Source organism: Grammomys surdaster, unplaced genomic scaffold (assembly GCF_004785775.1).
Source record: "Grammomys surdaster isolate TR1022 unplaced genomic scaffold, NIH_TR_1.0 98, whole genome shotgun sequence".
NCBI classification, from domain to species: domain Eukaryota; kingdom Metazoa; phylum Chordata; class Mammalia; order Rodentia; family Muridae; genus Grammomys; species Grammomys surdaster.
This window is the reverse complement of record NW_021604577.1, coordinates 4841564-4869541: the sequence shown is the minus strand read 5'-3', so window position 1 is coordinate 4869541 and position 27978 is coordinate 4841564. Positions and strand designations below refer to the sequence as shown.

The 27978-nt window shown below is 37.3% G+C and overlaps 2 protein-coding genes across 2 annotated transcripts in view; one reads left to right on the top strand and one right to left on the bottom strand.

Annotated features, from left to right (window-relative positions):
- Fancm (FA complementation group M) overlaps positions 1-1174 on the top strand; it is a 50822-nt gene extending 49648 nt beyond the window's left edge. Inside the window, exon 23 of the mRNA XM_028782191.1 lies at positions 1036-1174. Coding sequence (XP_028638024.1) covers positions 1036-1174 — 139 coding nt within the window. The remainder of the gene's footprint in view (positions 1-1035) is intronic.
- Positions 1175-4147: 2973 nt separating this feature from the next.
- Mis18bp1 (MIS18 binding protein 1) overlaps positions 4148-27978 on the bottom strand; it is a 37128-nt gene continuing 13297 nt past the window's right edge. Inside the window, exons 7-13 of the mRNA XM_028782482.1 lie at positions 19923-20736; positions 15437-15609; positions 13117-13274; positions 10532-10680; positions 8520-8619; positions 5152-5206; positions 4148-4976 (exon numbers count right to left, since the gene is read on the bottom strand). Of these exons, the coding sequence (XP_028638315.1) occupies positions 4882-4976; positions 5152-5206; positions 8520-8619; positions 10532-10680; positions 13117-13274; positions 15437-15609; positions 19923-20736 (1544 nt within the window). The 3' untranslated portion in view covers positions 4148-4881. The remainder of the gene's footprint in view (positions 4977-5151; positions 5207-8519; positions 8620-10531; positions 10681-13116; positions 13275-15436; positions 15610-19922; positions 20737-27978) is intronic.

Sequence of the window (27978 nt, the reverse complement as noted above, 5' to 3'; positions counted from 1 at the left end):
GAAGGGGCAGTTAAACAGCTACTGGCTAACAAGATATGAGTGCTACTAACTACTGCACCTTTGGAGATACCTTGCCATGCTAGTCATTGTGGTCTGCTACTGTTTGGTATTATGATGTTAGATCTAGAGGAGGAACTTTCAGGTCAAACCCTACTTGAATGTTCTGAGGTCTGGGTCCTAAATGTGTGGAGTCTTAAGCATCAGGGGCTTACCTTAAACCTCTGAGAGGCAACCAAGGGTCCCATTAATAGCCTCTATTGTTATAAGAGTCTTTTGTCTTCCCCTAACTACTGAAAAGGAGGTTTCTCATGTTATTTCAGTCTATGGCTCTCATGGGAAACATTGTCATCCAAAGTGGCATAACATCATTTAAGCTATATTTATAATATATACACATGTACTATATGTCATCTTAGGTAAATATAAAACAAAAATTCTAGAAGGTGTTTTGCAAACATCATTCAATTTAGGTTCCCTCTTCCAAGGTGGCTCTAAGTTTTGTAAATTTGACAGCAAAAGCTAACCTACACCTTCTCGGAGGTATCAACCCCCAGGCACCTAAGGACTTTACCCAAAGTCCTGAACTCTTAAAGGTCCAGTCTTCCAATACTGGCAATCTTAGCTTCAGGGACCTATAAATGGGTAATTTGGCAAAGATTTCAGAGATGTGTATCCTAGTGCATCTGAAGTTTTAAGTTTTTGTAGATGACTGTTTGACAGTCCCATTATGCAGCCTTGGAACTATGTAGACCATGCTTTCTCCAGACTTTGCTTTCAAAAGGCTGGTATTGCAGGAGTACACTACCATGCCCAGTATATTGTTGAAGGTTTAAACAAAACAAGCCTTCATATTGTTGGCCTAATGCTATCAGCTGCATGTGTAGCGGAAGAGGAAGCTTGGAGTGTGCTGGTAACTAAATGAAGCACCTCCTGCCGGCTAGGTGAGCGCTCTTCCACAGAGTTACATCTGAATCATGAGCCATGATAAAAACAGTAACTTCATAAAAGCCAAGTTCACTATTTCTTTGTTTTCAGCTCCCCTGAAGAAATCTTCACATGTGCGCAAGTAACTCGTCAAAAGGCAGAGGAAATCTATAAATATATTCATTATATATTTGACATGCAAATGCTACCAAATGATCTTAACCAGGAAAGACAGAAATCTGATACATGATCAACACTCGGAGTCGCTATGAAAGAACTTTCATGATCCTAGTATACTTCAATAACCATTGTGTGTTGTGACTGCCAGTTTAAAATATGTAAATATTTCATCTCTTAATGATCTTTATATTGTATATACCTTTTTATTTATAGACTATATAATTTATTTTTAAAAGGAAATCTTTGATGTTCCATAATCATTTTGATTAGACTGTGAAACAAATTTTTATTGAATAAATCAAGACTGTGTGAAATGTAGTTCAGAGTGGTTTAAGCATCTAAGAAAGTAAGCCAGAGGGCTGGGAGATGTTCAGCTGCCTAAATGTTTCCTGCACAAGCCTGACAGCCGGAGTTCATCCCTGTGCTGGCTGGTCTTAACGTCAACTTAAGCTATCTGAAAGGAGGGACCCTCAACTGAGAAAAGATCTACTTACTATAAGTAGTTATTGACGGGAGCGGACCCAGCCCATTGGTAGTGGTGCTATCCCTGGGCTGGTGGCCCTGGGTGCTATAAAAAAGCAAGGTGAGCAAGTCCATGGCCTCTGCATCAGCTCCTGCCTCCAGGTGCCAGCCCAGCTTGGATTCCTGCCCTTAGCTCCTCCAGTGAAGAGACTGTGATCTGGAACTATGACCCTTTCTTCTGTAGTTTGATTCTTGGTTATAGTGTTTCATCTTCATCGTACTAATAGAAACCGAAAGACAATTCCCAATACCCATGGAAAAGCCAAATACGGTGATAGGATCAAAGTGCCGGGGACTTCAGAGAATGAAGGGAGGATATTAGGAGTTTGCTAGCCAGTATGGCAAAGTTGGTGAGTTCAGTGGGAAGCTTTGTCTCAAAAAAAAAAAACAGATGAGTGATAGATGAAAATAGACCATGTCAATTTTCTAGCCACCACATAAGTAATGCTTGGCCGTGTGCTCACATCTGCACGCAAACACAGAAAAGATGAGTATGCTGACTTTGATGACGTACTCCTGGAATACCAGCACACTATAGGCCAGCGCAGTAGGCACATGATTTTGAAGCTAGCCTTGGCTACAAACAAGATCCTGTCTCAAAAAAGCATAAAAGCAATAGTATTTTAGAATTCTTCCAGTAAGTACTATGATCTATGATTGGCAAAAACTTTATAATAAATTTGTGGTCTATGTGAATTATACTATGTAACACTGTAAGTGTACTAAGTCCAGGGGACCTGAAGAGACGGCACAGAGGTTAGAAGCACACACTGCTCTTGTATGCCCAACAAACCCATCAGGTAGCTTAATCAATGTATCCAGTGTCTCTGGCTCTTAGGCAGTGCACTGACATTACACAGACACACATACAAACATTAAAATGTTAGTCAGATAGAAGTCTAACTAATATATGCCGAGTAAAATACGGAGGTGAAACAAATGATCTAATCATTAAGGTCAAAAGTATAAGTAAATATATCATTACCACCAAATAAAGCTTCCATCCTAGTATAGCCCAATACTTAACATCAGCTTTCGTTTTGATTCCTCTTATGCCGTAAGTATTTTAAGATGTGGCTGTTTATATGTGCAGTGTGACTTCCTTCCGACAGCTCTCCCCGCCTCCATACTTTCTCCAGTCCCAGGAGATGTCCCTCATCCTACATCTGACAGTAACTTCAGAACTCATCTATTTCAATGTCTGCTGTTCATAATTGTGTTGATCATAAAAATAAGAACTCCAAACTAGCTTGTTCATTTACACTGGTAAATTTAGAAACACTACCCAGAAACAAACTTTTTTTTTTTTATAAAAGGTACTCCATTCTGAATTTTGATCATCTGATAATTTTAAAACCTGACCTCCTGCATGCCACTAATCTCTTAATCTTCTGCTCAAAATTGTGTTATAACCAGAGAAAAAAGTATTCAGACATATTGGCTGGCGTGCTATTAGTAATTACTTTTCAGATCTAAATTCACATATTAAATATCTATTCAGTTTAAAAACAAACATTGCTAGCTGTAAAGGACATTGAATGGCTTTCTTCTAAAATGTTACCTATCACCTCAACCAGCACAGCATCGGGTTGCATATTGACAACTCAAGTTCCATTTTGTTTAGGGTGACTCTAAAACAACCTTTCTTTTGTTCTCCAGCTGGTAATAACTGCAGGTTCTTTGGGAGAGAGGTATTACTGGAGATTCAACCTGGTACTTTCTACATGGCAGACAAGTGTTTTAACAGCTATCTCCAGCCTTCTTCCTCCACTTCCACTTCATGGTATATGATATATACCAGAAATCTGCCTGCCTCTGCCTCTCAAGTGCTGGGATTAAAGGCATGCGCCACCACCGCCCAGCATATTTTTATACTTTAAAAACATTTATTCCTGTTTTTCTTTGTGTGTGTGTGTGTGTGTGTGTGTGTGTGTGTGTGTGTGTACACATTAAGTCCACTACCTGTGACAGCAAGAAGAGTACTCAATCTCCTGTAGCTGGAATTACAGGTAATTGTGTATTACTAAACATAGGTACTGGGCATCAAATTCATGACTTCTTAACTGCTGAGCCATCTCTCCACTCCCTTAATTTTGTTTTTGAGACGGGGTCTTAGTAAATTGCCCAGGTTGGTCTAAACTTGAAGTTCCTCCTGCCTCAATTTCCTGAGTAGCTGGTATTAATTACATGACTGAAACACCAAGCCTAGGCTTAATTAAAAAGCCTGTTCTATATAGTGAAGTAAGTCCAGGGCAGCCCAGCTACACAGTAAGACCCTGACTTAGGTAGAAGAGAGATAGAAACAGAGTTTCTGTCAAATAGGAATGAATAATTTATTTTTTAGTATATGTTCCAGTGTGTTTTTAGGAAATAAATTAGGAAGCAGTAACAAGATGTATTATTTTCAAATAAACAAAACAACAACAAATCCAGAAACAAAATACTTGACAAATTTACATTTTTATTTGAGCAGTCTAACTGGATGCAAAGGGTAGATGAATACATACTATAGCCAGCGGACAAATAACTTATGTCAAGCTTTAAAACAATGACGGAATGAAAGTTACCTTTAAAAGCTGTCGAAAGGGAAAACCTGTTTATTAGGTTAGGACATCATAATTATAACAGTGGATCTATCAACTATAGCAGGGCTGCAGAATACAACAGAACCTGTCCTCTGGTTCCTTTTATTTATAAAATAATAAAGAACAATGAATTAGAGATAGATTTCACAAACAGACCAACGTGTAGTAAAAAATTTAAGATGAACTATCAGAAGAAAAGGTATATAAAACATAAAAACATGTAAACAGTTTGAATGACGTAATTTAAACAGAGAAGGAGGTCTGGCTTGTAATTCCAGGCTGCATGATGCTAAAAGTTTTCATTCAGGTGTCCACCAATCCACACGCTTAACTCCAGCCCCTTACCTCTCCTCATTTAAGGACTTTTACATTTTTATTTAAATCTACTTGAGACATGATTACTAAAGTAAACAGACTTGGATGTTCAAGAGACTGACCTTTATAAACTTTAATATTACAAATATAAAATTTACAAATGCATACACAGGCAAAATAATTGTACTTGTAAGCTGTAATTCTGGGGAATGCTCTATAGGGTGTTTACCTTGCATACAAACAAGACATCTTTGGGAAACAAATCTGCATTCCCTTATTACAAAGAAAATAGTCATCAAATGAGAATATACGTATATTCTTCTTGATGGTAAAATTCCTGCAGGTCCTTTTACTATCAGTCAGAATTGGAAAAGTAATAATCTTTTTCTTCTTCATCTGATTCTATATCATCAATGAAAAACTTTGGAATATCAGTGTTTTCACCTAAATCTGTTAAGAAAAATTTAATGAAAAGGATTAATAAATTTCCATTTTAACAGAACTGAAAACAACTACAAGAAACTAAATGGTAGGTTTGTCTACTTGAGAACCAGCTAGATTTAATACCATCAAATAGAGATCATATTATAATGAAACTAGGCTACAAAATAAAGAAATACAATACCTTTGTTAAACAGGGCTTTTCGTGTTCGTATTGGAGATGAGAGATCAGTTTCAACCTATAAAAAAGTGCATGTTAGGACCTGAGCAGTCCCAGGGCACCAGCTCTGTACCCAATTCCAGAACACCCACAGGCAGCTGGACTCCCAGAAGCTCTAACACGCCTAGGATCTTAGGTGAGGAGGCAGCAGCATCACCCACCCCACAAACACTGAGTGACTGGGGCCCGAGGGGACCCAGGAATTCCCTGACGGCCAGTGGCTCCTTCTGATCTCTGCCTGTGCCCTGAGCAGTCCTAGGGCACCAGCTCTGCACCCAATTCTAGAACACCCACAGGCAGCTGGACTCCCAGGAGCGCTAACACACCCAGGTACATAGGTACATAGATAATAGGATTTCAGGAGCTTGGTGACACTAAGATTTCAGGATCCCAGAAGCAGCGTGAATCCTAAGAGCTTTTACTCCCAAGTTCTCAGGATCACAGAGAGAGCTGAACTCTGAGGAGTTCTGACACAACCAAGATAACAGGAAAGACAGGCTTCAGTTAGAGACAGTGAGTGCAGGTAGCACTAGAGATAACCAGATGGTGAAAGGCAAGCATAAGAATATGAGCAACAGAAACCAAGGTTACTCAGCATCATCAGAACCTAGTTCTCCCACCATAGCAAGTCCTGAATACCTCATGACACCGGAAAAGCAAGAGTCACTTCTCATGTTGATGATGGAGGACTTTAAGAAGGACATAACTCCCTCAACACAGGCAAACAGGTAAAAGCCCTTAAAAAGGAATACAAAATTCCCTTAAAGAATTATAAGAAAACACAACCAAACAGGTGAAGGAATTAAACAAATCCATCCAGGACATGAAAATGGATGTAGAAACAATAAAGAAATCACAAAAGGAGACTGCTCTGGAGATAGAAAACCTAGAAAAAAAATCAGTAGTCATAGATGCAAGCATCACCAACAGAATATAAGAGATAGAGAAGCTCAGGTGCAGAAGATACCATAGAAAATATTGACACAACTGTCAAAGAAAATGCAAAATGCAAAAAGTTCTTAACACAAAACATACAGGAAATCCAGGATGCAATGAGAAGACCAAACCTAAGGATAATAGATATAGAAGAGAGGAAAAATTCCCAACTTAAAGGGCCAGTAAATATCTTCAACAAAATTATAGAAGAAAACTTCCTTAACCTAAAGAAAGAGATGCCCATAAACATACAAGCCTAAAGAACTCCAAATAGATTGGACCAGAAAAGAAATTCCTCCTGTCACATAATAATCAAAACACCAAATGCACAAAACAAAGAAAGAATATTAAAAGCAGTAAGAGAAAAAGGTCAGTTAACATATAAAAGCAGACCTATCAGAATTACACCAGACTTCTCACCAGAGACTCTAAAAGCCAAAAGATCCTGGACAGATGTCATACAAACACTAAGAGGACACAAAAGCCAGCTCAGGCTACTATACCCAGTAAAACACTCAATTATCATGGATGGAAAAACCAAGATATTCCATGACAAAACCAAATTTTCACTATCTTTTTACAAATCCAGCCCTACAAAGGATAATAGATAGGAAACTATACCCTAGAAAAAGCAAGAAAGTAATCGTCTTTCAATAAACCCAAAAGAAGATAGCCATACAAACGTAATTCCACCTCTAAGGACAAAAGTAACAGGAAGCAACAATCAGCTTTCTTAATATCTCTTAACATCAATGAACTCAACTCCCCAATAAGAAGACATAGGCTAACAGACTGGATACATAAACAGGACCCAGGATTTTGCTGCATACAGGAAATGCACCTCAGTGACAAAGACAAACACTATGTCATAGTAAAAAGCTAGAAAAAATTTTTTCAAGCAAATGGTCCCAAGAAACAAGTGAAGTAGCCATTCTAATATCTAATAAAATCAACTTTCAACCAAAAGTTGTCAAGAAAGAAAAGGAAGGACACATCATACTTGTCAAAGGAAAAATCAACCAAGATGAACTCTCAATTCTGAGCATCTATGCTCCAAATACAAGGGCACCCACACTCATAAAAGAAACTTTACTAAAGCTCAAAGCACACATTGCACCTCACAAAATAATAGTGGGAGACTTCAACACTTCACTCCTAGCAATGGACAGATCATGGAAACAGAAACTAAACAGAGACACAGTGAAACTAAGAGAAGTTACGAACCAAATGGACTTAACAGATATCTATAGAACATTTCACCCCAAAACAAAAGAATATACCTTCTTCTCAGCACCTCATGGCTCCTTCTCCAAAAATAGACCATATAATTGGTGACAAAACAGGCCTCAACAGATAAGGCTGGTCTTCAATAATAACAAAAACAATGGAAAGCCCACATACATGTTGGAAACTGAACAATGCTCTACTGAATGATGACTTGGTCAAGGAAGAAATAAAGAAATTAAAGATTTTTTAGAATTTAGTGAAAATGAAGACATATAATACCAAAACTTGTGGGACACAATGAAAGCAGTGCTAAAAGGAAAATTCATACCTCTAAGTGCCTACAAAAAGAAACTGGAGAGAGCATACACTAACAACTTGACAGCACATCTGAAAGCTCCAGAAGAAAAAGAAGCAAATACAGCCAAGGGAATAGAAGGCAGGAAATAATCAAACTCAGGGCTGAAATCAACCAGTAGGAAAAACAAAACAAAACCAGAACTATACAAAGACCAGGAGCTAGTTCTTGAGAAAAATCAACAAGATATATAAACCCTTAGCCAAACTAACCAGAGGGCACAGACACAGTACCCAAATTAAAAAAATTAGAACTGAAAAGGGAGGCATAACATCAGAAACTGAAGAAATTCAAAAAAAATCATCAGATCCTACTAAAAAAGCCTATACTCAACAAAACTAAAAAAATCTGAATGAAATGGACAATTTTCTAGACAGGTACCAGGTACCAAAATTAAACCTAGATCAGATAAACCATGTAAATAATCCTATAATCCCTAAAGAAATAGCAGCAGTCATTAAAAGTCTCCCCACCAGAAAAAAGCCCAGGACCAGGTTTTAGTGCAGAATTCTATCAGACCTTCCAAGTAGACCTACTACCAATTCTCTATAAAATGTTCCACAAAATAGAAATAGAAGGAACAGTACCCAATTTGTTCTTTAATGCCGGTACTTGGGAGGCAGAGGCAGGCAGATCCTGAGTACTGTACAAACAGGGCTTACGTACTTACATCACTAATAGCTTCATATTAGAATTAGATTAGGTTGTAAGTTCCTGGAGGGCAGAGACGGTTATACAACTCATAATTACAACAACGGATCAAGCATTACAACTGTTCTACATATAATGTAGGAAAAATAATAAACACACTTACTGTTTTTTTCCTAATGTTGCCCCAGACAAGGCCACCTTTACTCTTGCTACATTTTTTAGCATTTTTTTGCATATGGTAAACATATTTATCACAATCATTCCTGTGTGAATATAAAATAATACCAAGATGTCAAATCAGCATTATCATAATTCTACCTATATGTTAAACAGCAATTAATAAAAGTCTAAAATTTTCTTAACTTTACTCAAAAGACTATTTTAGAAAACTGTTTTGTTAACTGGTCACTATCCTACTGTAGCTGTTTGAAGAAGAATGGCCTCCATATTTGGGTGGGTTTGAAAGCTTAGTCATCAGGGGTGGCATTACATGAGAAGGGCTAGGAGGTGTGGCCTTTCTGGAGGAAGTGTGTGTCTGAGGGTGGGCTCTGAGGTTTCTAAAGCCCAAGCCCAGCCCAGGGTCTTTCTCTTGCTGTTGCCTGCTGATCTAGATGTAGAATTCTAGCTACTTGTCCAGCACCATGTCTGCCTGCAAGCCACCATGCTCACACCGTGATAAGGAACTAATAAATATTTGAAACAGTAAGCAAGTCCCAATTACCTGCTTTCTCTTATAAGAGTTGTTGTAGTCATGGCGTCTCTTCACAGCAAAAGAGCAATACCTAAGATACCATCTAGGTTTATTCCTAAAACTGTTCCCTTCCTATCTTTACTACTTTTGTTGTTCAGTTCCATTAACCAAAACCAAGTATCACAGTTGATCTCTTTTAGATTATGCCTGGTATATTAAAACTATCAATTTATAGCTTCCAATTATATCAAGTTCCAATCTAACTTAGCAAGTATTTTCTTTCTATATAATTGTGTTTCTTGTTTGATTATATATTAAGATACATAACTTAATCACAAACATACAAATGCATAAACCAACCAGCTGCTAACACTTTGCTTAGTGAATGATAGCTCTACCCAGATTAGCAGCCTATAGGTCTACTTTCCAAGCGATTGTTTTGTATAGCAGAAGTTAAGTTTTCCACTTTATACCAGTTCTCAAATTGTCATAGAAAGTAACCCTGTATGTACACATGCACCTCCCTTTTCAGTTTTTGAGACAGACTCTTACTATGTAGTCCTGGCTGTCCCCAAACTCAACGATCTGTCTGTCCTGATTCCAAAGTCTTGGAATTAAATGCAGGCGCAGCAAACTACCTTCTAGTTTCTCTGAACACTGCACTACAAAAGTAGGATTCCTGGGTCAAAGTTCATGGCGATAGTAAGAGATGCCAACAAATTGCAGCTGCACAGATAATACTGATTTATAGTTTTTCGCTAACATGTTGTAAAAAAAAGGTTCCATTGTTAACTTGCAGTAATGCTAAATATACTACAGGGAACATTCTTTGGATTAAGTTATGTGATATTCCTTTTAAAAGGTTTACAGTATTAGTTTTAATTATGTGGGCATGTGGGAGTTGGGGTGGGATTATGCACATGAGTGCACTGCTCATGGAGGCCAGGAAAGGAAGTCAGATCTCCTGGAGCTGGAATGAATTTCTTGACTTGGGTGCTAGGATCCTAATTCAAGTTCTTTGTAAGTATACTTTACCACCAAGTCATTTCTCCAGACCCAGCAGAACAGTCTTTTCTCTGATGGTCTTAATACTGTAGACAGCGATTGGTGGCAGATAAAATATAATATTAAATCTTTTTATTAGGGATTCATGGGTTTGCATTTGAGTTAGAAAGGCTGTTACTAACAGTATAATTCTACAAAGGATCGCTAGGGGTATATATCATATGAGTTTAGTTAAAATTTTTAATATATATTTTTTAAATTTTTCAGTTAAAATTATTCCACTTCCAATATTATACATTGAGATAACTGATAACTTGCTGAAACCTAACCATGCTTAATTTTTAGGAACTATTTATTCTTCATTTTTTAAAATGATAACTTTCCATTGATACTTTTAAGTTTATCATTTCACAGAATGCTTTAATGTTCTTGAATATTAAATTAACTTGAATATAAAATTAACGTCACTTCACATTTACCTTTCTATAGAGGTTAGCATTCCAGGGCTGACATGGCTGCACTGCGGAGTGGTGCTTGTCAGTGTGGAAGGAACTGATGATGGAGACGCTGGGATCCTGTCCATACACAGCAGAATATCATCGTCTTGACTGTATTGAAAACTTGGCAACTAGAAAACAAATATTTTCATAAAGTTCTCAAATTTTTCTCATCACAAAGTAATTTTGTAGGTTAGGTTGTTTTCCTCTATAATTTTTTTCAAGTTTTGTAATTAAAACTAATAGAACACAGAATAGTCACTACAAAAACAATTTTATCTTCTACAAAATAAAGACAATCATACCTATTTCTAAAGGCTGTGGAGAACAGAGAGAGTCAAGTATTTTCTAAGCATGTTAAAAGCTTTTGGACTTTATGATCCATATAGTCCCAATTATTCAAGTCTGTTACTGCAATATAAAGACTGTAATACAAATACGAAAGCAAATGAATATGGTTATGTTCCACTAAAACTTTGTTTATAAAAAACAGGTGAAAGGGCCAGTCAATGAAGGTACTTGTGTGAAGATGGGTGACCTCAGTTTAATCCCTTGAACGTAAAGATTAAACTCACTGAGAAGTAGTAGAGATAGAACCTAGGGCCTGGTACATGTTATCACTAAGATACATCCTGTACTGGCTGGTTTTATGTGTCCACTTGACACAAGCTGGAGTTATTATAGAGATAGGAGCCTCCCTTGAGGAAATGCCTCCATGAGATCCAGCTGTAAGGCACTTTCTCAATTAGTGAACAAGGGTGGGAGGGATCATTGTGGGTGGTACCATCCCTGGGCTGGTAATCATGAGTTCTATAAGAAAGCAAGCTGAGCAAGCCAGGAGAAGCAAGCCAGTAAGTAACATCCATGACCTCTGCATCAGCTCCTGCTTCCTGACCTGCTTGAGTTCCAGTCCTGACTTCCTTTGGTGATGAACAGCAATGTGGAAGTGTAAGCTGAATAAATCCTTTCCTCCTCAACTTGCTTCTTGGTCCTGATGTTTTGTGCAGGAATAGAAACCCTAAGACACGTCCCTAGCTTTATGTGTTGGCTTTAGATCTGCAATTTTGCTTAATTTCTTCAGTTTTGAGGATTCTTGCCACATATAAAAATCAGCACTCATCCATCTAGTATTATGTCAGTTCTCTATGAAAATGATGTAGACTAATAATATTTGTTGCAGGATATGCGGTCACACAGTGAACCCTGATATTGTGTTGTTTACTGGAAGAGCCCGTGAAATGGAAAAGTTGTGGTGTGGCTCAGCCCCAGCACACACCTTTAATCCACAGTCTTTCTGCTTATTGTAAACAGGATTAAATAAAGCCAACCATAGATCAAGAGGCAAAGCAAACAATCAGTTACAGGGAGTGAACAGAGGGAATGCGAGGAAGCCAGGAGGACTGACGGGGAGATGCACGGGAAGGAGAAGGGAGAGACATTCAATCTGAGGGGTTTTTGAAAAGGCAAAAAGAAGGAGAAGTGATTGTTTTCCTCTTGGGAGATGGGCAGAAGAAGAAGGTCAGCTGGGTGCTTTCTCTGTCTCTCTGAGCTACTGAGTCTTTATTAGTAAAATTGAACATTTGAGATTTTGTTAAAAACAACATTTATGAAACAGATCCCAAAGCACCAAAATAAAAAAAAATAACTTGTTATATGGGAAACTTAAGCTATCACAGCTGAGCCATCCATCTCCTGTAGGACACTGAGACACTGTCTCAGTGCTGCAGCGACAGGCACTGCTGGTGGTTTCGTGAGGATGACATCTGAGCACAAGGGATGGAAGCACAGAGGCCTCTGTCCCCTAGAGCTGTACGCATTCCAACTCTGGTCTAGGCTTTCGAACTGCACCTGTCTACCAGTTGCTTTGCTTATTTTTGTAAAAGAAAAGTGATGTCATGTATCTCGTAATGTCCTTGGTCCACTTCATTTTTTTCAGGTTACTGTTGGGAGCCGACTCCTAGCAGAAAGCGGCTATCATCTTTGCAGCCATCTCGAGCCATATACCCTGACAAGAGACTTGTTTTCAACAGCCTGCAACAGCTGAGCACACTCTGATAAACATCTTGTTTTTCTCACATATCTTGTTTTGCTGCTTAGTGCCCCCAGCTGCAAGGCGCACCACACTGCAAGACAAGTGGCAAAGAGCCTTCAGCTGTGTTCCCTTGCTTGTCCACGAGGGCAAGGCACGTGGTAAAGGGTATAAATACCCAGGATTTCCTTTCCATAAAGAGAAGAGACTTGATCAGACTCTGTCTTGTCTCCATTCTTCGGGTCTCTTGCCCCTCCATCCCCACTCTCTCTCTTGCTAGACCCTAACCTGCGCACCGGAGCAGCAGCTCGGGCCGGTACAGAGTGGCCCCCAAACGTGCAGCAGAACGGTCGGGACAGGTTATAACAGTATTCTCTTTGAAACACTCAAGAGCTGACTAGAAACTGATATGAATGGCATATTATCAGCAGATCTCTTCAGACTTTTTGTTCATGTCGGTAAAGACTACAGATCCTGGACTGCAGATGTACACTAACAACAGATGAAAATTCAGATTTCGTGCATTCAGCAGTCTTACCCGTATTCTTTGTTTCTGCAAGGGTGTTGCAGTGAAAAAATCATCGTGGTTGTCTTTTGGCAAGTGTTCGAGACATTCCCTCACTTGTCGTTTCCTTTTAAGAGTCCCCACTCCGGCGGTTATCGTAATCGTTCTCTTGTCAGTGCTGTCTTCCTCACCTAGAAACCAATACAACGTTTTGATATGGTCATTGATGTTACCTGCTTTATAAAACTAAAAGCCTCTCTTAAGTTTCCTACAGAACAAATAATTTTTAAATACATTTTTAAAAATTTATTTCATGTTATGTGTATGTGTGTGTTGCCTACATAAACTTATGTGTGGCACATCCCTACTTAGTGCTGCTGAAGGTCAGAAGAGAGTACTGGATCTTCTGGAACTGGCACTGTGGATGGTGTGAGCCACCATGTGAGCTGCTGGGAACAAAACCTGGATTCTCTGAAAAAGTAACAAGTGCTCTTAATCACTCCAGTTCCGCTCTCACTCTTTCAAAATGTGTTTTGTCCTAGGAATGACTTAATTCCCATGCATTTCCTTATACAGACCAAGGTGGCCAGCAAGATGACTCAGCAGGTAGAGGTACCCTTCTCCAAGCCTGACCACCTGAGTTCAATAGCTAAAACCTGCATGGTGGAAGAGAACCAACCCCCAAATATGTCCTCTGACCTCCATTTTTATGCCTTGCCGTGCGCGCGCGCACACACACACACACACCAACAAGCACACAAGCATACACATACACGAATAAATGCTAATAAAATTTTAAATTAAAAAAAAAAGACCAAAGTTAAGAGGAAACCTCCCATCTAAAACTTTTATTCCTGAGGCCAAAACCCCCAACAGAACTTACTAGGCACAGCCCAGACAAAAAATGTGGTGACTTTATGAACACGGTACCTTGACATAGGCCTGTTGTCTCTTGAGCTCAGTCTGAACAAGGAAGTGAGACCTTTACCCCTCAAACAAATAAGTAAATGCCAGAAGGTGCTCTGAGCCTGGTAGCATATATATCACAGATCACTCTTCCTACACTGGAGTGGATGGTGTATTAGCTCATGTGACACTCCTCGAGCATACACAAAGAGGCTAAAAACTAGACACCAGGAGCCAGAGTGGTCTACATAGTGAGTTCCACTTAGTGCTGCCAGAACATAGGAAGGACATCGTAGACCTACAACCAAACATTAAGTGGAGCTTGGGGAATCCTGTGGAAGAAAAGGAGGAAGGATTTAAGAGGCCAGATGGGGCAAGGATGCAAAAAAAAAAAAAAAAAAAAAAAAACCCAACTGAATCAACTAAACTGGGCCCATAGGGTTCAGAGACTATACACGGGAAGAACTTAGGCTCTCTGAACATACATAACAGTTGTGCAACTGGGTCTTCATGGAAGACTCCTAAAGCAGGAGCAGGGGCTGTCTCTGACTACACTGCCTGCCCTTGGATCCATATCCCCTAACTGGGTTGCCTTGTTTAGCCTCAATAAAAGACGTACTTAGTCTTACTGAAACTTAGTATGCCGAGGCTGGTTGATATCTATGGGAGGCCTCTCTTTTCTGAGGAGAAGGGGAGGAGAGGTGGGAAGGGTAGAAGGGAAGGTGAGAGGGAAGGACTAGGACATGAGGAGGGGGAGGAAACTCTGATTGGGATGTAAAGTGAATAAACAATAGAAAAGAAAAGAAAGAAAAGAAAAGAAACCTCTCCCTCTCCAAACAGAACTTCTTAATGGGACTGGAGAATATAGCCAAGCCATATAGTACTTGTCTAGCATGTACAGGGCTCTGAGTTCAATTAAAAAATAAAGAAAACCAATAAATCAACTGTGAGATCCACTTAATTTATTAATTGTTATTATGCCATGGGCACTAGGTACTCTCTATGCTTACTCTAGAACTTCCCTGACAAAGAGTGCTTGTTCCTAGCAGCCATGGATAACAGTCAATCTCAGGTTAAGGCTTAAAATATCTTTTGTGTTGTTGATTTTAAAATTTGAAAGAAACAATTGATACAGATTCATGAATAAATAACTATAACATGTAACTGGTAAACAGTTATGAGTAAAAACTAAGCCAGTGGTTCTCAACACGTGTGTCACAGCCCCTTGGGTGCCAAACAACGATTTCAGAAGAGTCACATATCCTGAATATCAGACATTTACATTACAATTCAAAACAGTATCGAAATTACAGTTATGAAGTATCAACAAAGGATAATTATATGGCTGGGGTCACGACACAGGAGGAACCTTATTAAAGAGTCCCAGCATTAGGAAGGTTGAGAACTACTGCACTAAACACTCTGAGAAAACAATAATAAGATTTACCATTTTGGACCTTGAAGTTGGCTTGCTTTTTCTTAGAGACATGTTTTTGGGATCCTCTGCCTTTGGGTTCTTCTGTGTATTTCTTCTGGCACTCATCAGCAGTTCGAGAACCTACTGCCATAGCAACATCTGACCAAAAGCCAGGTTTGTGCTTTGGAAGAGATGTAAAAGCACTGCAGCAGACCAAAACCAGGTAAGGACAAGAAATTCAAATCAATAAAAATAATCTGAGTCATACTGAGTCAGTCATATTTTCAAAGCTGGATTTTTTTAAACTAAAATCATTCTAGGTAACTATTCAGAAAAGATACTAATCTCTCTCCATTCCATAATTTTATTATTACAATATAATAAACTGTGAAGATATAACAGTGTATGTCTAGTAAAATGCCTTCAAACTATTTCTATTAAATGTGATAATTTTTCTAATCTGTCAACATTTTTCCCCAATCCAGTTAGTCAATGATTTCATTTCTGAGGGGATTCTGGCGTATATTAACTTCTATATATTGTCTATCAAGTATTACTAGTGCTAACTCTACAAGGAGATAAACTCCTAGTTCTTCCTAGTTTTATGATTAGGTGTGAGTGCGCATGATCAATGCATGACAGGTGCATAAACCTCCTGTGACAGTGGATCACAGAATATAAGGTACATTAAAAAGACTTTATGAAATCATCTTCTAGAGATTGGTATGGTTTAATAAATTATCACAGAGAAACCCTCTAATACATATAATTAATGTTTTAAGACTACTTATAATAAAAATGAACCTGGGCATGGTGACATACAACTGTGATCCCTGAACTAGAGAAAGCTGATAAAATTTAAGGATAGCAATACTAGGTCTCAAAAACTAACAAAAGTATAAATACAAGATGGTTCCAATTCAACTTATAAACGAAACTCTAAGGTTCCCTTGCATGTCACTGTTCTTCAGCCTACCATACTATTTCCACCTCCCCATACCCTCATCATGACTTGTTATGTTGTGGTTAAGGTGACAGTTCAGCCAGATAACTAATTCAGTAATTACCCTAAAATGGCACACGGTGAGTACTTCTTACCTCATATACTTAAGACAAGTGTTCCCGGACCCAGTCAGAACATGAAATTAATTCATATTTCATATATATTTTCATACATAGAGACCAAAAGTAATTACAGAGGTTTGTTTCTTTGATAGCTTGGAAGCATGCTACTATTAAACCATACCAATCTCTAGAAGATGATTTCATAAAGTCTTTTTAATGTACCTTATATTCTGTGATCCACTGTCACAGGAGGTGAAGTATGGATTTTCCACTGGTGTTACTTGTTAGGACAAAGAGTTTTAGATTTTGTCTTTCAGATTAGGGATAATTAACTAGTATGGCAACATTACTTCAACTTTATCAAGTTCTCTAGTACTGTATAAAATTACTGGCAAATCTATAACTGTCTAAAAGAACAATTTTTTCATTAAAAATAATTCTTAATGCATTTAATAAAAGTCATCACTATCTTCCAAGTTATTCCAGATAAATAATGAGGCAAATTTAACATATAATCACAGCCATTAAAACTCTTACTTATGGTGATATTCTGATTGGCATTAGTCCATCACCCATGTGCTCTTTCCTCAACCTTCAGTATTCTATTCACTCCAGCCTCCTTTCAGGGTTTCTCAGGATACCCTCTCCCTTCCTATATGAAACACACTTACATGCTTTGGCTACTTTTGATTTCTTTCACCTCTTAGTTCCCATATCATCTAAGGCAGGTCAGACTGTGCTTATAGTCTCATAGGCACAGATTCTTATAAACTTGTTACAGTGATTACTGGATGTGCTAGACACCTGCCTTCTCGGGTGTAAACACAATAAAAAATACAAAGCTATTGAAGATTTCAATTCACTAAGTAAAGACTGGGCAGCAATATGCATTTTTCAGATGCTCATCAATGGATTATATCACTCGCAAGGATTAGCATGGGGTTTTGTTCACAAAAAACCAGACATCACATGTAATGAAGTCAGAACAGGTGATAAGAAACAGTTGCAGTGAAGTGATAGATAAAAATGGTCTTCACCTGGGTTTTAGGTCTGTCTAAACCCTAAGAGGTGCTGTGGTAATAGCCTTGTGGGATCACAAGTAGACTCGATTAGCAAGAAAGAAGAAAAGCAAGGGAATTAGATCGGACAAACTTCTGTTTGTCTGAAGGCCCATTTCCTGATTGCTTTTAGCAATCTAGGATAGGTGAGGCTATAAAAAGGGGGAAAAAAACCATGGACATTTACTCCAGGTTTGGTGATATGTAACATCCCAGATTTTTCAGCTGTAGAAGGAAGGAAGAGGGAAGGAGGGAGGAAGGGGCTTTGTATGCTGGTACAAATCTGTAATCCAAGCACTTGGGAGACTCAGATCAAGAATAGTAGGCCAGCTTTGTCTGTTTCAGGATACTCAAGTCTACACAGAGAAATCCTGTCTCAAGCAAGCAAATAAATAAATATTTTTAAAAAAAAAAATATAAAGTAAGATTAAAAAGTTTGTATTATAAGGAAATGCTGAGAGATAAAGCTAGAAAAGGTAAAACTGTTAGCATGATCTGCCTTTGACCTAAAGCAGAAGAATATAAAATATGACGCTATATTAAATGCAGTGAAAATTTCTGATAGTTCAGAATCTCAGTTACGCTCTCCCCCTCTCCCCCACACCCCTACCCTGCTCTCTCAAGACAGAATTTCTATGTGTAACAGACCTGGCTGTCCTGGGACTCACTTTGTAAACCAGTCTGGCCTCGAATTCAGAGATCCACCTGCCTCTGCTTCCCAATTGCCAGGATTAAGGTGTGCACTGCCACCAACTGGGTCTCAGTGACATTCTCAAGCCTAATATGAAGCTATTTGAGCTAGATTACCCAGATGGAAAGTACATATGACAAGCACAAAGCTATTTCTACAATTCAGGCGTTAAACAGGTGAGGTCTGAAATGAAGGGACAGTAAGAAAACAGGCTGCACACGGATGGTCCTATGGAACAGCTATTTATCAACTAAGATTTTTTTTTAACCAATAATGGCCAAGTTTAAATCTATTTGATGGAAAAAACTTCATCTTCAGAAATAAAAACTTACCACCTAGATCTCCCCACGCACAGATTCTAAACACTGGATCAGAGGCGATAGACCTGCTGCCTGTATGTGGGATATGTTCCACTAGCTGGGCTGCCTTGTCGCCTCAGTGGGAAAGAAACCACCTTGTGCTGGGGGGACAGGGGGACCCACACTGTCCTCACCAGCTTAGAAGAAAAGGGAAGGCGGGGGAAGGACTATGGGAGGCGGTGACCTGGAGAGGGGCAGTGAGCAGGATGTAGAGTGAATTAGTTTAAAAAAATTAATTTAAAAAATTACCAAGGGCATGAAAAATGATTATCAATAAAAATATTCCTTTCAATCTTTAGTAGTCATATCTTTAGGCAAGATTTATATAGTTACATTCACTAAATGTAAATACAAATCTAAGTATAACAATTCAGGGCCATAGATGAATCTGAGGATCATTGTACAAAGAAGAAAGTCAGCATTGTAGAGGATAAAAGATCACTAAGGAACGTACCACAGCAAGAAAGCAGACAAAGGTAAGAATTTGAGGATGTAAAAAAAAATTATTTGCCTCAAAAATATTGAAAAAAGGATCATATAGGGAATTGAAAATATCAGTGAAGGTTGTACAGTGTCACAGAAATGTCTCAGAAAGAACTTTCAACAAGATTTGAGATGTATTCCAAAGCTAAGCACTTTTAAGGACATACAGTGAACAGAACACTAAATGCAGCATGTTCCTTTCTCAGCCTCTCCTTTATCAGTTACATCTTCCTTTCTTCTGAGTACAGCACTTCACCAGCTACCACTCTACCCTACATCAACTTCTGACAAAAAAGCAACCAAGTTATCTCCCCTTGTCTCCACACTCGCTTATACTTATCTCACATGGATATCTAGTCCTCACCTTTGCCAATGTGCTTGATTTGTCTACATAGGTTGTCATATCTCTTTAATTTTCCTATGTAGGCTTCATAAGTCAATTATGATCTGGTTTCCATGCTATCACACGACTGTTAGTCTCTATAGTTATATTCAATTTTTTTTAATAAAATCTTTTTATGTGTATGAGTGTTTTGCCTACACCTATATCTGTGCAGAGGTCTGAAAGGCATAAAATCCGCTGGAATTGGACTTACAGATTGTAAATCACTATGTGAGTGCTGGAAATCAATTTCAGGTCCTGTGGAAGAGCTGCCAGTGAGTGCTCTTAATTGCTGAGCCATCTTTCCAGCCAAACTCAACTTCAGTTCTTAAAGAATGTGATTTATCACCAGTTACAAGCAGAATAATTACTCACATCTTCTGAAAAGCTTGCTAACATCACTAGTATATCTTTAAGTCAGGTCATTTCTGCTGTTTTGTAACCATTCTGCAGATATTCCAGAGACAAAACTACTTACCGATGAAGCTTCTGTAACTCTTGCTGGTTCCATTCTCCATCATCAGTTAAGCCAGGTAGACTGTCTACCAGTTGCCTGTTAGTTGTATCAGATGCCTTAACTTCAATTAGAAAGTTCTTGCTAACATCAGATTTGTAATGTGATTCTTTAGCAGAAGATCTAAGTCTCTTTGGTGTGATGGAACAATCACTCTCACCTTTAGCTTCTGAAATGAGGAGGATATCTTTTGTGATGTTGCTTCTGGTTTTTCTCTCCTGATTCAGTCTTTCTTTTGTATTTCTTGCTCTGGTTTTACTTTTAATTTCTGGTTTTACTTCATTCTCTTCACTTGACAAATGTGACGAGGACTGGCTATACAGTGATACATCTATTTGTTTTTCAGTTTTCTGCAGTTTTGAGGACAACTTGTTCTTTTTCTTAGAATCATTGGTGAGTATTTGTTTACTTTTCGAGCAAGGTATCTGAATATGTTTGACAGTGATTATGTCACATTCGTTGCAGTCCTCCTTGGCACTGCCTTCATAACCCACGCTATGTTCAAAGGTCTCTAAGGACTTACAGGTAGGACTCGGAGTTTCTTGTACAACTGACTCACTTTCTTCTTGATGCTTTGCTTTGAAAAAATCTATTCCTCCTTCGAAAGAGAGACTGTGCTCCACACATCTTTGCTCTATCAACTTTGTGGTTCTAAGTGGTGTTATTAAAACGTAAGCTTCCTTCTGAGTGAGAGTCTGGTGTCTTCTTTCTTTGTCAGGGGTAGACTGTTCCAGTGAGTTCAAGGGATCAATGGGTACATTTAATACCTCAGTTCTCTCTTTATTTCATTGGAAATCAGAAACAAAATGTCATAAGTATAGGAGAAAATACTCTTACAAAAGAAGACAATTTTTCCTGACAGGTTGGTTACACAAAGCACTGGTCTAGTTAGATCACTGTCACTTCAAATGTAAACATGTATACAATTCTGCCAATGACTTTCTAGTTGGCTGGCATACATGTAGCTTTTCTATCTGGCCTTCAATATAGTTTTAGTCTGTTATTGACCCCAAATTGGAACCATACTCTATGGGTATTAGACCTCATATTTCTCAAAATTGCTTGGGCCTGAACTTTCACTGTTTACTCTCCCTTAAAATTTTCCTTTACTTATCTGCAAGACCCTAAACTGCTTGCTCAGAGCTCATTCTCCAGCCCACTGTATCTCCAAACTCTCCTATTCTCCCATTAAGTTCCCACAATATTTTTTCTAAAATGCCATTTGGTGTCATACATTTTAGTTATACACCAGTATTATCTTTTAGTTAGACTAAGAAAATCATTAATGTCAGAACTTAATTTTCATAAACTTTCTTTGTTCTGATGTTAGTGTAGACACTCAAGAATTAGTAGATATTAAACAAATGTTTTAACAATCAATTCTCAAGACATAAAATAGTTAGAAGACATAAGAAATCCACTAGGGTCATTAACCATAGCAGCCATGTTGTCTAGTTAGGGATGTCATTAGGAAACTGTGACACTCTGTCCACACAGCTCTACTCTGATCCTCAATGTAGCCAAAGCAGCACATCTTTGAAATCTCTCCAATTTCCAAGAATTACCATGGGAAATAACTAAAGCTACAGAACTTGATATCTATTCAATCATCTTACACATAGGTGAAGAAAGCAAATGAGATCAGCATGTCTGATCGAAAATGGAGAATCCAGAAGCAAGTCCACCTGAAACTCTAACTGTCTTAACTCCTATTTATGTTCATTGTTGTGCTGTGAACCCTTGGGCCCAAGTTAGTGGGACTGTTCAGGAAGGACTAGGAAGCTGACCGTACAGTATGTAGGAGGCTATGTCCCTGAGGAGAAGGCTTGGAGGTTTTAAAACCCATGCCATCACCAGTTAGCTCTCTGTCTCACGCTTTTGGGTCACACGTGAGCCATCAGCTATTGCTCCTGCACCATCCCTACCTACTATCACGGTAGCCACAGATTATAAGAAAGCCCCCAGGGACATGCTGCCTTCACCATGGTGTTTCTTCACTGAAATAGAACAGTAACTAAGACATTTATGAATTGCAAGTCACTACACCATCAGGATAAAATACTGCAGTTATGTACACATATCATGCCATAAAAGATAAACCCAAAATGGAAAGGTTAACAGTTAATAATGATGGGAAAACTTCAAAATTATAATGTATCAGTAATTTATTTGATTAGTACAACTATCCTAATGAAAAGAGACCCAAAAAAAAGTCTCCACAATATTTTTCACAGAAATCATACATTTACAAAATATTTCTTGTAATTCCTTACATAAATCAAATTTTAAAAATTTTAAAAATTTGAACATTCTCATTTTGAACAAAATATTTCTAATGAGAATGGTTTTTGTCATTCTACTTTATTTAATAATCTTAATAACCATCCAGCCTTCTTTAGGTACTTTAAATCACAGAAGTACTGAATTCTTCCCACTTTTTTTGATGACTGTTCTCATTTTTATTTTTCAGTTTTAGTAAAAAATACCACTAGGCCCATGGATTTATCATGACATGAAATCTTGAACTTGTTAATATTTAGACAAAAAATACTTTAATTTTGGTACACAAGACTTTAATTACTCTGAAATTCAACACTTATCAAACCTTAATTATGGCATTAATTTCATAAAAGGAAACATTCATATGAGCACATATGAAGTAATATAAAACTTTGTGAAACAAAGTTATTAGGGATCACATTAAAGCCAAACCTGTAAATAGTATTATACTTAAAGTAACAGGTTATTTCATTAAATAACCATTCTATGTATAAATAACTACTTTAAATCATAAACATATTTTTCATTGTATATCCAGAAACTTAAAAAGTACATTATAGTAAAAAATATTTTAAGCAGTTATTTTCCTAGTCATTACATAATCACTGAAGATATTACCTGGTTTCTGACTTTGAATTTTCGTTTCATTGATCTCTTCGCAATTTTCAAAGCTTTCTGAAGAAAATTTTCTGCAATTTTTCTTTCCAGTTAATTCCTTCAAAACAAACACTATATTTTTAACAACTACAATCTAGACGTTATCTTGGGCAATTACATAGCATTAATCAAGTATAAAAAAATGTCTATGTACTTACTACTCTGCGAATTCCACTGACGGAACATTCAGAAATTCCTATTAGAATGCAACTTTACAAGTACTACATACTGCTGCATGATCCTACAAAAGTCTTTGATTATTTGCAGGTTTACTTTTTAAAAAGTATTTAGTTTTTAAACTATGTGTAACCTATGTACCTGAGTCCATGCCATGTGTCTAAGAGTGTACAATAGAGGCCCTCTGAAGCTGGAGTTAGACAACTGTGAGCTAACTACAGGTTCTGGAAACTCAACTATGGTCCTCTGGAAAACCAAAAAGCACTCTCAGTCACTAAGCCATCTCTCCAGCCCATATCTGTAGTTTTTCAAGTATTTTTATATGCTTTATTTAAGGCTTTACTCTACATAGCTTTACTCTAGTTTTATTATTATTGCCTGTATATTTTTATTAAAAAATGGAAAATAAGTACCATTTATTTATAGTTGCAACAGAATAAAAATCTCTATGGGCTGGAGAGGTGAGTGCATGCACAGACGGCTCAGCAAGAAAAGATCCTCAGAACTCACATGATGAAAGATAACAACTGACTGTGTAAGTCTAGCTCTGCCTGCCACATGTTTCAGGTAACATATACATGTCCCCTCGCCAAATAAATAAATAAATAAAAATATGTAAATTTTAAAACAAAGAAGCAATAAACATACCTATGGGAATTAAAGTTAAATTTAATAGATTATTTTCCCAAAATGCAGTTAAGAGGCTCTCAAAAGAAAAAGACACAAAAATGTCCCTCCTGTCTAGAGATGTGTGGCTCTTTGACTGCAGGCAGCTCTAACAAATACTTACATCTCATCTAGTCATTTAAGAGGCATAAAAATTATTGAAATTTTATCCTATAGACATTTATGCAAATTACATACCTTAAATTTCAGGAATACTGTGCATCTCTCACACACAGCAAATACTCTAACAGCAGAAGTGCATGCTCATCCCTATATTTTTTATTCTTTATCATTTATTAAACATATAATCCCTATTACAAATACATATTTAACTTCAACAACACTTTCAACAATTCTAAATCATACTCACCAAAAAGAATTTGCATCCTTTGATGCAGTCCTGAAACTTTTCGGGTACCACATTTCATTCCTAAACATCAGTACATTATCCAACTAACACACCTGAATAGTGTGGTGGATTAAATATACTTGGCCCATGGTAAGTGTCACTATCAAAAGGTGTGGCCTTATTGGACAAAGTGTGTCCTGTAGGGGTGGGCTTTGAGGTCTTAATGTTCAAGCTGTGCTCAGTTCAGAAGGAGCCTCCTCCTGGCTGGCTGCAGAAGACAGCATCCTGGCTACCTTTGTATCAAGATGTAAAACTTTTGGCTCCCCCATCACCAAGTCTGCTACCACCATGTCATACTTCCCACCATGATTATTATGGATTGAACCTCTGAAACTGTAAGCCAGCTTCAATTAAATGTTTTCATTTATAATAGTTGCCTTGGTCGTGGTGTCTCTTTTCAGCAATAAAAGCCTAACTAAGGCAGAGAAGTTGGTCTAGTTTATGCAAAAGATGTGGCAAAGGCCAACATTGGACTAATAAATGTATAATAGGCAAATGAGGTAACCCCTTATCAAAAAATGCCCGGGGGGCCTCTCATAGGCCACAATGCCACACATCACAAACATAAAACAATTAAACGAGGTTAGAACAACTCCTTTAAGTAGAAAAAAAATAAACCCACTAGGGACCAAAAAATAAATATTTTCACAAACTTCAATAAATAATCAGAGGCCCAAAGTAAAGTTATTTGTAAGTAATATTTAAATTTAAGGAATAGTAGACAATGAAGCTAATGTAACTATAGTCTCTCCAAAATCCTGGCCCCCAAACTGGCTTCTTCAAAAGATAGATATTCAATTTTAAAAGGTTGGAACTTTTTATCCTCGGTAAATCAAAGTATCAGATGGCTTGATTGTATATAAGCCTTAGAAGGTCAAATAAGAAAATTAAGGCCATATGTGGCTAATACAGCCATAAACTTATGGGTAAGAGATCTTTTATAGCAATGAAAAACACAGATTAACATCACTCCAACTTCAAGAACAAAGCACTAGATGGGTGAGGCTTCTGATAAAATTAAAAAATGTAATCAAAGACAGTTCCAGACAATATAGGCTGTTCATTAAGACAATACAACACAGGCTGACTCTTCTTTAGTTGGGGGAGCCTGATAAAAACAACCAACAGCCTAACCACTAAGGTGGTTAACTGACTAACCTGTTTAGATTGAGGAGAGGTCTATGATAAAGAAAAAATTACAGGAACTCAAAGAGCTGGTCTAAGAGCAGTTGGAGGTTCAACTTTGGAATTCTCCTATATTTGTCATTAAAAAGAAATTTGGCAAATAGAAGATGTTGACAGATCTGAGAGCAATTAAAAAAAGTATTCAGCCAATGGGTTCCTTACAGCCTGGGATCTCATTAGCTTCTTTGTTACCTATAGAAAGGCCATAGTAATTGATTTAAAACTTGGCTCTTTCACAATTACTTTATAAGAACAAGATAAAGATTTGCTTTCACAATGACCACATTTAGCTGTTCAATGTCAAAAAAAAAGTACACCAATGCCAAACAAAGGTACAAAATGAAAACAAAAATTTAAAAACAAAAAACAAAAAACAAAAACAAGAGTCTTGCCACAGAAATGTTGAAAGACTCTACCTTATGCCACTATTTTGTACAATAGCCATTGGAAATAATTCGTAAACAACTTTCTCAAACCATAATTTATCGTTATGTCAATTAGCCGGAATAAATCCAGCTAAGATTGTGGTTTCTATGAATGATTATGAGCAGAAAATGACCATTGACAAACTCTTGCAATAATTTTAGGGGGAGAAATGAACAACAAATACACAAAAAGCATGGGGCTCCAGTTTATAAAAAGAACTAACTGGATTCTCCCTGCATAACAACAGGGACACCAATTTCTGGAGTCCTTACATTTTATACTGATGCAAATAAATTGGGAAAGCTAGGATATAAGTCAGAAATTATGAGTAAGGAAGCTAACAGTCCTTATGATTCAGTTAAAAATATAATTATATGCAATTCTAGTGGTGTTATTAGATTTTCAAGAATCTCAGGATATCATAACTGACTCTCAATATACTGAAAGAGTTGTTTTGCATATAGAAACTCCTAAACTTATTCAGAATGATTCCAAATTAACTTCACTGTTTATTAAACAACAAGTGATTAGAAATAGAAATTATTCATTGTATACAACACATATCAGATTCCATATGAATCTGCCAGGTCCTCTGGCACAAGTTAATGATAAAATTGATCAGCTATTGATAGGAAATGTGCTAGAAGCTATATCATTTAAGAAACACCATGTTAAAATTAAAAGCAAAGGTTTAAAGAAAGAGTTTTCTATTACTTGGCAACAAGCTAAGGCATATAACCAAACTATATTACCTATAAGAAGTAACCCTAAAGGTACCCAAAGAAATGAAGCAATTTTTATTCATAATAATATAAAGCACATTACTAGTAAAGAGGTATAGGAGGTTAGACTCAGGGATTTCTTTCCTTTTCTTTTCTCTATCCTTATTTTTCTTATGTAGGGAGAGAGGGATTGAAAAAAAAGGGGGCAATATAGGAATATTATAGAAATAATAAGAAAAGGAGGTAGATTATTAAATGTACTCTTTTTTTTTTTTTTTTTTGGTTTTTCGAGACAGGGTTTCTCTGTGTAGCCCGGGCTGTCCTGGAACTCACTCTGTAGACCAGGCTGGCCTCAAACTCAGAAATCCGCCTGCCTCTGCCTCTGCCTCCCAAGTGCTGGGATTAAAGGCGTGCGCCACCACTGTCCAGCTAAATCTACTCTTAAATCAAAACTAATCTTACATTGGTATAGATCTTTATATATTGATACACATTAAGGTTACATTTTGTTACATTGGTATAGATCTTTGTTACATTGATGCAAAAATTCAGTCTATTTTCAGTACAACAAACCATGTTTTCAACTCTTATTTGAGGTATTTGTACCTACATGATTCTTAATAATGTAAAGTTCTAGTCCCTTTGAAAGTTGCTACTACAAATTGTTTAGGATAATTAGGAAATGCAAGTTAAGAGTCAGACAATCAAACTCACAGTCACATCAGACATTAGTCTAGTTTATAACAAAATTGTTTCCAAGTTGAACAGATAACAAATAGCTAGAAACAAAGTTTGCCTACTCAGATATGCTATGTATAGATAGTCTTTAAAAAAAAAAACCCTCAGAGACTTACAGAATATGTGATTCAAGGAATTTATTATTATTATTTTAAAACAAATTACTTACAAACTCTCTTGCTTAAAATAGACAAAATGCTGTCTAAAATGTAAAACATGGATGCAAGGAAGTCAACTGCCAAGTTTTGCAAGCATACCATAGGCTAGCCCTTCATAATTCCTGCTCCACAGAAAAGTTTGTCAGATATTCTGGGCCAAAAGGCTAAAGATGGATGATGTTTCAGGATTTTAGAGCCAATTCTGGGGGATTGTCCCGACAACCAATTTTTCTGTCATTTGTATAATTTTGGAAACTGCTTGCTCTGTACTTTCTGCATACTCAGGTAATATTTATTCCTTCTCATGTCTCTGATGGGGTTGACGACTAGATACTTATACCCTCACAATTAAACTTAAGTTGATTAGGATTTTAAAAGATGTTTTATGTTGGTAATGCAAGTAATGATAAAAAAAAAAAAGATTTAAGTACATAACTCTAAACTCACCAAGATAAGATAATAGAAAACTTTATCCAAAGTTGCCAAATACAGATGGACTGGACTTTATAAATTTAACTCTTACCTAATTGTTTCTTACTTGCTTTTATGATTGTTTATTATTATAAGAGAAAGGGCCTTTTTAGGTAGACAAAAAGGGAAAT